This window comes from Rattus norvegicus, chromosome 17, assembly GCF_036323735.1.
Source record: "Rattus norvegicus strain BN/NHsdMcwi chromosome 17, GRCr8, whole genome shotgun sequence".
Taxonomy (NCBI): Eukaryota; Metazoa; Chordata; class Mammalia; order Rodentia; family Muridae; genus Rattus; species Rattus norvegicus.
The window spans coordinates 80343528-80355629 of NC_086035.1; the positions used below are offsets into that span (position 1 = coordinate 80343528).

The following is a 12102-nucleotide window of genomic DNA, read 5'->3' on the forward strand; positions in this document are numbered from 1 at the left end:
CAAAACTAGAACACGTTATGTAGTAGACCCTTCTCCCCATCAAAGTATTGACCATCATGCATTAGTATTGTATAGCTTAAGAGTACAGACTTAACTAAGGCTTTTGGGCATTGCTACAGCAATTAACACACGGCATAGTCCTGCTGTGGAAAGTTTCTGGGAAATTTATGATAATATGTTGTGTTATCTTGTTTTGCCTAATTACAGAAGAGAAAACAAAAGCCAGACGAGGGAAATTACGGATGTAGTCTTGTGCATCAGCCTACTGAACCACTCCCCCAAACCGGAGATCCACCTCTAGATGGAAAATTCCCAATTCGGGGAAAGAATGGTGAAAGTGTCAGGCTTTAATAAATACAGTTGTCCATCCAGTATTCAAGTATTCATGGTTTCTAAGATTTATTAAAGCCATCTTTTAAAAAACCAGCATAAAAGTGACCAATGAATCACGAAACCAAAAAGTCCAATGCTCTCCACTAAATGTTCTGATTACCAAGTTAATCATTTAGGATGAACCCATACTTTTACATGGCATCTGCAAAATGTAAAGTATCTATTTAAGCTGTGTAGATCACCACACACTCTCACTATGAAAATGCCAATCAAGAAGAGCTCATGTTTCCGATCATGAACCATTTCTTTCTTTTTCTACTTTAAAATAGTCACACTGTCTTTGGAACGGCCAGGAATATGGTTGGAAAATACAGTCTGAAAACATACAACTTACAACAAAAAAATTGAGGTTATACTCTAATAGTAACTCTGAGCTTAAAAAGGAATAACAGGTTAAACTAAATTACTTTAGACAAGTGTCTAAAGCCAGCTGAATGTCAGTGGAGACCACATGACTTTGGGTTTTCAATGAAAACTTGGGTTGCATAGTTGATAAGCTTTATGTCCAAGGCAGCTTTGAAAGCCATCTTGCCTTTCTAACCATGTCTCTTGACTATAAAGGAACTGTTTGTTTTGCCTTAAATACTTGTGAAAGTCACTCTGGAATCATACCAAAGAAAGCCTGTGCCATGTTAAATTTGACCTTCATCTTTTATGAGAGAAATGCCTTTGCATAATGTGTTTTCCAGAGAAGGGACCATTGCCAGGAAACAAGTACTCATGTGGGAAAAGACAGAGAACCTTACCTGGGTAATCATTCTTGTCTATGTCTGCGTCTCCTCTTAGAGAAAAGCCGAATCCAGAAGGGATGGTCTGTGACCCCCATATTCCTTGCAGAACTTGGGAAGGCTTGCTGTGCAAGCCTCTGGCGTTTCCGTTGTAAATGAGGACTTTACCTCTTTGATCCTTGCCTGCAAAGGGCACACCGATGGCAATATCTACAGAGGACACAAAATCAGATTTGAAAAGAAAGAGGGAAATTTTAAGAAAGATTTAGTACAATCTAAAGGCAATGCCACAAGGCCCAAATGGCTCGTTCTATATCCCAGAGGTTTCTAGAGTGCAGTAGCAACACGAAGAATGTCATGTGTTTGTCGTCGTGATGAGTGTGTGCTGTGAGTGTACAAGGTACTCACTGGCAAAGCCAATGAGACACTCGAAGACCCTGGTGTTTGGAAAGTTTGTAGTTGGGGGGGACTTTGAATAGAGACACAATTAAGGAAATATTGAAAGCAAGAAATGGTGTACTAAATGTTTTTTTTTAAAATACTGGCACAATGGAACATCATTTTAGACTAGGTAGTCAGACAAGTTGTCACTTGAAACTGAAATCTGAGGTCACAAAGGAATCAAGCATGAGGCAACTTAAAGGAAGAGCTCTGCTCCCCTTTCAGGAGAAGTAGCTGACTTATAAAGATCCAGAGGTGGAAGCAGCATAGCCAAGTTGGGAGCCAGAGAAGTCAGAGGACTATCTACATGGGACCTCAATGATGAGAGGCATAGCTAGGCCCTGCCGTATTAATATATGGAGGCCGGTGGGCCAAGAAACGTACTGTTGTAAGAGTTCCTTCTTTCAAAAAATACAATCCAAAGCTCCATCCCTATGAACTGCTTATTTAATTGTTTCCTAATCTAATCAGCGAGAGAAAGCCCATTTTATAATTAAAAGTATTAGGAAACCCAGAGAGAGCCAGCTTTCCCTCCAATAAAACAACTATCTTCTGTCACATGAATTATCAGGATTGTCCTGAATACTAAATAGAGACTTTTGTAGTTTGAAAAGTCACCAATGGCAACATAGGAGTTTACCAAAGGAGGGGGAGTCTCTTTTGCTGGTGAAATGTCTCACGGCAGGTTGCTATTCGGACAATACTGAATGAATCGGGAGTCGTTTGTCTTTGAGAATTATACGATAGTGAGGAAAATTATGAATTCATGTCTACTGGCTTGCCCAAGATATATAATCTAGCAACTCAGAAGAAAATGAGTTCAGTAGCGAATAAAAACACTGTCATGTGTTTGGTAGCAAGGAGCGCTTTCTTCACTCTAAGTCCTTGACTTTCCAGCTGCCCCCAAGTTTAAGCCCAGTTAGCTTGGCGACATTTTTCTTGTACTCCCAAACACCAAAGCCCAGAGATTTTTCTCTTAGCTTTAAATAATGTCAGAACTGGTTCAAGGGGGAAAACAACCAGAAAATAGGACGAGAAAGGTAACGCATAACTTGACAATATGAATTCCCTGGGATGATTGTTTTAGACAGCAACAAGTCAGGTTATTTCTCGGGGACTGTGTTTTTCATTCTCTCAGAACATAGCCTCTAACACAAGCTTGGTTCTCTTCTTCTATTCTAGGGCTTGCGTCAAGAGCCTCGCTCACGCTAGGCAGACGGCCCACTGCTGACTCGTGTTCTTGAACCAAGCATGTATAGCGGTTTATAGGACTCTAACAACGACTAGCTGCTGAGACTTTTATTTCAAAAGAAATTTTGAGTCTGAAACACTTGGTACTGGTGCATGTGAATATCCATCTGATGGGAATCCTCCCTATGCTAGTTAAATCCAGCAAAATCCCTCTTACAGCTTCCTCTTCGAATGACAAACACATTGTGCTTTGGTTCGTCACTCACACGTCCCCAAGATGTATGCGAATTTCGATGTGAGCATGCAGTACTCTCTGAGTCCGTGTCTAGGAAGCATGTATGGATTGCTTACTTAAAGAACCACATGCCCCAAATAAGGATCATCTTGCAAACATGGAAAGGACCTTTAAAATGACATTTACGGACCAAGAATGGGCCAGTATAAACATGCAAAACTACGTGCTTGCTACCATAGCAACATGTAAACATCTCCAATCTATTCATATGAAAATTTTTACAGCTCTCACGTCACCAATGAGAGATTGCAGGAGAAAATCTCCATGCAGTATCTTAATTAATCAAAACTTACAAACTTAAATTTGCCTTGAGATTTTTCAGAATTTATTGAGTCAACAATAATAACTGGGCCCCCACTACTAAGAACCTTTTAAATGTCATAGCTTCCTTCTTGCAATGGTAGCATGGCACTGAGGGGCAAGCGAGTCCCACACACTGTTCTAACTCACCATTGTATCCATCTTGGTTCAGGTCCCCCAAGTGGGCCACAGAACTACCGAATCTCCCAAAAGTCTCTGTGCCCGTAAGGACCTGTGGGTCTTGGAAGAGGAGGGCGCTCACTTGTAGGTACAGGTAGACCTGACCCACTTCTCTAGGGTTACTTTCAAATTCTCGCTCCATAAAGAGAGGTGCCCCGACCAATATGTCATCCATGCTGCAGGGAACGGAGAGAGGGGACAGTCAAGAACTGGCATTCAAGGTTCTCTGGAGTATTTGTAATCCACCAGATAAGGATGTTTCCGTTGCTCTGTTTCCTTTTCTGAGGGTCATTTTACAATCATCAGATTTCTTTCATAGCTTTATTGTGTCTACAAAGCAGAATGCTAAAGAAAATAAAACTTGTTAAGTCACCATGTTGAACTTTCCAACTATGCAAGAAATGTCTAAGAAACCACAGACATTTTGTCCTTTCTGTCTTTTTAATGCATTTCCAGAAACTTGAGTCACACGTGGAAAACACATCAAACCTGAGCACGTTCTGTTTCATTGAGGACTTGAGAGTTTGTGCGTAATTTATTGAGCTGACCCCGACTTCTTGCAATAATAAGATTTCAAATAATTTTTGTCCTGTCTGTCCTCTGGTTAAATAAGAGAGGCCAGAGAAGTAATTAATGCTGGCTGGAAAGCAAATTCTTATTCCTGATGAAGTATGCAGTCATCCTGTGTACGTCATAGCAAGAGTCTAATAACATATTTTTAAGACTTAGATTTAGAGATGAGCTGTGACTACCATAAGGATAAAAACCAAAAGTCACTGGAGGTGTCCTCATCACAGAAGTAGATACCACAGAGTGGACAGGATGGGAAATTTTCTGTTTTGTCAGGAGACTTCTAAAGTATTTGATTTTAATTTTCCGAAGTTTTAAGAAAGTTCCTAGTAACAAAAATACATACTTTGACCTCTACTGACCTCTACTAACAGCCAGTGCTCAAGTCTGTCTGGAGATGAGCGTCTGTTGGCAGACACAGTAGTGTGCGAGTTCACGGTCACCTTTGACTCTTACTCTACGCACACTAATGCTGAAGCTTGCCAAGTTCTCTAATTCCCAGGTGCTTTCGATCCTATATTTTAATTATACATTGCCATGATGCTACTACTAACACTGGACTATTAATACAGCAAGAACATTAATACTGTATATTAATTGTGTTATAAAATCAATGCTTTGATGTTATTATTGATACACACAATACATTAATATATGACATATTTATAATATACTTTTATAAAGTAAGGAGCCAGGTACTTTATTCTTTCTCTCTACTCCCTTCTCTTTACTGTTCCCTTCCATTTCCACTTTATCTCTCTCTTCCTTACCCCACCTTGTTCTCTCTCCTTTCCTTTTATATTTTCTTTTCTGTCAGGATCTCCTATGTAGCCCAAGCTGGCCTTTAACTCATGATCTATTAATCTCAGCCTCCCAAAATGCTGAAGTTATGGATGTGTGCCACCATGCTCAGCTGTACAGGCAACATGTTTCCAGAAGCTCTAAGTAGTAGGAATGACACACTAAACTGATTCCATTGTTCCAAGCTATTCCTGATTTTGGAATTTACATTCTACTTGGGGCTCTTTTTCTTCTGATGGTCTGTTTTGTCCAACTTTGATGTGATAGTTTTTGTGGCATCTTATTATATTTTATTCTTTGTTGTATTTTTTGAATGAATGACCAAATAAATGAAAAGCTAGCTACTAGGGTAAAGGTTAACAACAGAATTGCTTATACTTGCTGGCAGAGGAAAAATCAGTTTTCTCCAATAGACTGACCCTGGGTATAAGCACTCCAAAACAGGCCTCAGATAGTTCATTAACATATAAAGAGCTGTGTGTGTGTGTGTGTGTGTGTGTGTGTGTGTGAGTGAGTGTGTGTATGCTTTTATTTGGTTAAAGTTTAGTGTTCTTTTTTTCTTTTGCTTTTTATTTTGGAGGGTTTTATTGTATTAGATTTTGTTTTCTCTAAGAAAGAACTTAAAATTGGGTGGGTAGGGAAGGGCAGAAAATCTGGAAGGACTTGGCAGAGGGGAGAGATATAATCAAAATATATTTAAATTTAAATTTGTTTTGAATAATAAAGATATAATAAAAAAAGAAAAATATATTGTATATACCTGCTAGGTTTAAGAGTGATGTTATTAATCTAAAGAATCCAGTTTTGGATTGTGGGTCAAGTCAAAACTTGGAAACAGTATAATTTCAGCTTATCACTCATGTAAATGCAAACAAGGCAGCTTGAAGAAATAAAATTAGGATCTATATCAGTACTGAGATTGCAGACAGAGGAAGACCGGAGCTTGGAAGGGATGTAGGGATAGCACTGATCACATGTGGGAATCTGCTGGTGGATCTAGAAGTAAGCTCACTGTTCTGTGAGCCAAGGCAGGTACCTAAGAGTAGGGAGTCAGAGAGCACTGAGTGGTCTGGAGAACTCTATGATCTGAGCATTGTAGCACATTTAATTGGAAAGAGAAGTAATTCTTAGAACTTAAAACTTGAACAATAATCATATATATCAATGTCATATATTGTTGTATTATTATATGTAATGTTTAGAATACCATAGATTATTTTATAATTACATCATATTTATGTAATATATAATAAGCACTCTAAGCCACAATCAACTAAAATCAGGCAAAAGATCTGAATTAGATACTTTTGAAGATGCAAACATTTGGGAAGACATCCAACATCACACGTCATTGGAACTGAAAAATTAAATACTGAGGTCCTACTGTAAATCAGCTAAACTCCAAATGCCATTACATTGGTGTGGATGAAGCAATGTGGACATCAACACAGCCACTCTAGAGCAGCCTATCATGTCCTTACGAAGCTGCACATACGCTAACACATGTGTGAACTCACACGTGTACACCCTTTAGTGTCCCAAGTGGGGTTGGAACTGAAGCTCCCATGAAAAGCTGCATGGAGACATTTGCAGTATAACTGCTAAAACTTGGAGACTTCCAAGGGGCCTTTAAAAACCGTGTCCTCAGTGGACTGTTTGTTCTTCAATAGTGAATAGAAATCAGCACAAAGGCATGGGAAGACACAGAGGAAATGGCACACATTAATGACTGAAAAAAAAACCAATCTGAAAAGGCAGATGCTGCATAATTCCAACTACGTGATGACATACAGGAAAAGGCAAACCGGTGGGAACCCGGAAGAATGGGGATGTCAGGGATAGGGAAGGGGGAGAGGAGAGGGTAAGGAGGAAGATACCTAGAATTTGTAAGACACTGTACTGCAGTCTGCTGGTGACACTGTGTTGATGGATACATATAGACACCACATGGCAAGAACCACAGAGCCTTATTAAGACAGAGTGGACTCTTGCTGTCAATAGCTCCCTCCTATGTAAAACCTGCACCATACTGATGCAAGACTTTAAGGGCAGGGGGAGGAGGAGGGTCCAGGAAGAGCGTGGCAATGTTGCACTTCCTGATCATCTCTCCTATAAACCTAAGAAGGACATAGATTAAAACTAGTGGCAAAGAAAGGTCCTTGAAGAAGTAAGGTGAATCCAGGTGGAATGAGAAGGGTGGGAATCTTGGAATAATAGTGATGTAGACCGAACACCGCCGTAAGCAGGTACAGCATGGGGAATAGCTGCATTTGTTACATGTGGGCGATAATTGACCAGGTCACCGAATACCATTGAAAACATCTCTCCGTGTTCCCTCTCGCCTGCGCTGACACTCCCCGTACAGTAGTAGCATTTAACACATGGTAGAAGTATTAAAAAGGGCTTGGGCTGTGTGTGAGAATACCCAATATTTTAACATTATACCAATGTAAATAGAAAAAAATTCATGTCCAATGAGCAAAGTTCATGTTTCCTTCTTCCTCACTCTGCAGGGGCCACAGACAAGTAGAAGGGAATGGTTGGAGTCTAGAAATACTTTTAGAGCAGGTCACGCACAGTAGTAGACGCAACATCCGAAAACGACCAGGAGGCCCTTGCAGCTGCTTGCAGTGTGGGGAGGTTGTAGGGGCTGAGGGACGGAGTTTAGGATGGACTTTTACTTTTGTTTTAGATTTCAAAGCCTAAGAATTATTTCTAAGTGTGATTTTTTTCTCTCTCTCCCTCCCAACTTACTTCCTTCCATCTTCCCACCTCTCTCCTTTACCTCTTTCATTCTTTCTTCTTTTTGGCAGGGTCTAACTATGTAGCCCAAGTTGACCTGAAACACAACAATCTTCTGGCTTAGCCTCCCGAGTGCTGGAATTACAGACCCACACCCAACTTAAAATGCTCCAAAATACATGTCAAAAATAAATAAAAAACACCCTACTTTTTGCCTTCTTGTGCCCCATATGGAGAGGAGAGCAGGGATCCATATTTCAAGCCCTTGGTCTTGTACCAGAGTGCCATGGCTGGCTTTATTTCTGCTACTGTCCCGTCAAACATAAAGGAGCATTTATTAACTGTCTGTGAGTGAGGCTGCCTAGCAGCCTCAAAGTAAGTCACACGAAGTCACCAGTTCTCCATTGCAGAGACTAACCAGAACAACTTCTCGTCCCACAGAGAAGGAAGGAAACCATCTGACTGGTTCATGAAGGAGTGACTATAACAAGGGCTGACACAATTGGCTCAATATGTTTTCTCCTAGCACACAAGAAAGGATCCTAGGAGTGGGAAATTATTTGCCCTATGACGGTGAGAGACCAGAACACTCACGGAATGTTTGAACTCCAAAGTAATGTGGCAGCCTTGATTTATCTTCTTGGAGATATATTTCCTTAGATGTTTAAGTCATAAGTCTCCTAAATACCTTAAATATTTATACTTATGCCCTCATAGAATTAAGAGACAAAAAACAGCTCAGATTCGGTTGTCACGACGTGCTTCACAGACTAGTTTTTGGTTGCTCTAAATATTATCTTATACCTACAATTCATATGATTGTTTAGGCTGGTACTTTAAAATCTTTTAGAGGATTATGAAGTCAATTAAATAAAATAGAATATAATATAGAAAACCAAGAAAATATATTATATATACCAAGGAGGGAAAAGTTTATGGTGTGTGTGTGTGTGTGTCTGTGTGTGTGTGTCTGTGTGTGTGTGTGTCTGTGTGTGTGTGAGAGTGTCTGTGTGTGTGTGTGTGTGTGTGTGTGTGTGTGTGTGTGTATACACTGGGTATGATGCAATTGTATTTCTTTCTGAGAGTCTAGAGTGGCCTTGATTTTGCTATATAGCCAAGATGACCTTGAACGTCTAATCTTTCTACTTCCACTTCCCAAGTGCTATTATAGGGATATGCCATCAAACCTGGTTTTATGTGGCACTCCAACCCAGAGCTTCCTGCACACTAGCCCGACTCTCTATCAGCTGAGATACATCCCCAACTGGCAAACGCCTTTGGTCATCAGGACTATTTGCAGTAAACTATGTGTGCTTTTAAAGGCAGGGTCTTGCCAGATAGCCAACACTGACCTTGAACTTGGGATCCTCCTGCCCCAGACTCCAAAATGTTGTAATTAGAGGAGTATGTCATCATAGCTGAATAAATCCCTTTTCTGTGTGAGTGCCCAATTCAAGTTTAAATTTGAAAAGTATTTATTAGCACAGGTAACTTCTGTTGACAGTTTGATCAGTAATGGTGTATGATAGGCTGAAGACTATGTATATAAAGATGTTTACATATGTTCAAATGGTTTAATTTATAAGGCAACGATGAAGAAAGCATGTTCAAGATGAGTTTTCACTAAACCTATTTCCATTGGTGGGGATGGGGGTGAGATTTAACTTTTCCTGGAAAGGCGTTTCATGGAGTAGGATGCACACATCAACTTCATTTTGCCTGGAAGGCCATACGCTTAAGTATGATCCAAACATCTCATATAGGTTTCATTTCTCTCTCCAATTTATGCATAAATCTGCTCTGATGACCTGATATAATGGCCAGTGCCTCACCCTTCACAGGACACGCGGAACAGGACAAACAGTTGCTACCTGTGATCGTGGGAGGGGACCCGCCAATGAGAACAGCAAACGTAAAGGATTAGAGCATAACTCCTGGAGAAGCATGGTAATATTAATAAATTAATTTAATAGAGGAGCTCCATCATTTTATCCGGGAGTAAAATTTGCATGCTAATGGTTTCACTTGCTGACGTACTCCAGAACAGTGGGCTGCAGAGGCGACAGCTAGGCAACCTGACTGGTTTATGACACATACTAGCCAAGGTGATTTAGCCAGCTTCATTAGTGAACCAAATCCAACTCATAACCAGGCTATGTTTTATTTTTCCTGACTTTCTACCTAATTTATTTATAACAACGTCTCCTACATGAATAAAAATATCTGGCCTGAATCTAGCTTAAATTTTAGCTGCTGAAAGCTACTTCTTTCGAAAAGCTTCTCTAAACAATGCTACGTGGTTCAAGCACTATGATGAAAAATTAAAACAGAGTCTCTTGTCTAGAAATATGACAAAAATTACTGTTTCCATTTGCTGTTTCAAAAACCCCTGAGAAGTTTACATAGATAGATAAGTCCCTAGCAAAAACTGCATCAGGAAACAAACACCGAGGTTAATTCTGTTTTACTCTCAGTCTGTATATACCATCGTTTCAAAACCGTGACAGACTTGATCATATCCCATACGAACCAGCGTGTGCACAATTGCGTGGTCCAAATGTTTGGAATCCATTTGTAATACCGGTAGATTTTTTTTTCCAAATAAAAATATTAAGATGTGGTGTTTGTAAGCCCAAAATAGGGAGCCTGAGATAGGAAGATCATGATTTCAAGGTTAGCCAAGGAACGTTAGATGGCAAAATCTGTCTCAAAAAATATATACATACATATATAAATAAATACATACATGTATAAATGCTTATGTAAAATCAACAGCAACCATCACCTTATTTTGTCATTTTGCTTAATATCACCATGTTTTCTTTCTTGGTGTTTGGATTTTGGTAAGGACCTCGATTCTGTTACACACCAGATAAACATGCACACTGTCAAATAATCTTCATTCGCTGTCTCACACACAGCACTTAATAATCTTTTGGTGTGGAAAAAGTCTTGATCATCCCAAAGAGAGAGAAAGACAGAGACAGGGACAGAAAGAGAGAGAGAGAAAGACAGAGAGACAGAAAGATAGAGAGATCAAGATAGAGAAACAGACACAGAGGACAGAGAGACAAAGACAGAGAGATAGACAAAGACAGAGACAGAAGACAGAGATACAGAGAGAGACACACACAAATAAAGACACATGCAGAGAGACAAAGTCAGTGTGTGTGTGTGTTTGTGTGTGTGTGTGTTAGATGGGTGAAGCCCTTCTAAACACGAGCCATCATCACTTAGAGAGCTAAGTGATTTTCTTAGCTCTCTGAATACACTATAAACTACCACCATGATCTTGATTTCACATGAGTTGTCCAGCTCTATCATGGATCTGCCTTCGATCAATCCCCTTTGCTTCCAGAATACGTTTTATTTATTATAGGACATTGAATATCATCATAGTCAAGTAATTTAATATTATCAGGACACTGAAAATCTGTGGGCTCTTTATCTGGAAGAAAGTAGGGGGTTCATGAATCCATTATTTCATAGAAAAAATTATTAATTTCAAAAAATAATTAAGTTTAAAAAGAACTACTACACACAGCAAATTTGAAAACCGCAGCAAAGGGCAGATCTTCTAGTCGAACAGTTTGTTGTTAACAAGTTATTTTGATCAGCAAGAAACCAAAGAAGCCTTTTCTCACAGCATTTTCTGTTTTGCAGGGCAAAATGTATACCCTAAATATTTCTGTCATGTAAATGAGGATGTTGCCAGGAAAGAGAGTCTTTCGAAGCAAGTCTTGAACTCTGGGAAAAGTCACAGGATTAGAAATGGGAGTGGCCTAAAGGAAGGCTCTTGGAGAAAGGGCAGGCCTAATGGAGTGTCACTCAGTACTCAAGTTCGGTGGAGGTCAGATGCCTGTCCCAGAAAGAAATACGGTTCTGCACATCTGACCGCTCTCTGTGGCATTGATTTCACCATAGAGTGGGTTCATCGAATCTGGATGCCATGCCATGTCTGGGCTTTGTGTTTTTCTTTAGCTTACCTTCTTCCTGAAGTTCTAAGAGGGCACCATAATAATTATAGTCCATCAGATTGGGAATCGTCACCAGTGGTCCTAAAGTTATCTTTCTCTCTGCAGCTAAGACAATTGGAGCTGAATGCCATTATTTCATTCAAAATGAGCAGCTTGCAGGATGAAGTCAGCACTCAGCAAGTCCTTCAAACAATATCCAGTATTCACGTGCTTCAGCCTGCACGCCATTGTCCCGCCTCCTCTGGGGAATAACCAGGCAGACAGTGCACCAGAGAGAATGGTCTCCTTCTGAATCCCCTGTAGTCCATAGGATAATGCCTGCCTGGGAGGCAGATTCCTTTTAGCCTCCCTGCAATGTTGTAGGGCCATGTCTATTAAATGCAGTGGAGTCTACACATTTTGCAGTCCAAGTTCTCATCACTCTTTAAACGCCATTGCTGTTTCTAGAATATTCCAGAAACCTCCCACCTCTGGGAATTTGTTC

General features: G+C 40.0%; 1 protein-coding gene across 1 annotated transcript in view; it reads right to left on the reverse strand.

The window, feature by feature from the left end:
* The window catches only part of Itga8 (integrin subunit alpha 8), a 197495-nt gene that overhangs the window by 130389 nt on the left and 55004 nt on the right, over window positions 1–12102 (reverse strand). The window contains 2 exon segments of the mRNA NM_001173972.1: window positions 1140–1331; window positions 3499–3704. Of these exon segments, the coding sequence (NP_001167443.1) occupies window positions 1140–1331; window positions 3499–3704 (398 nt within the window).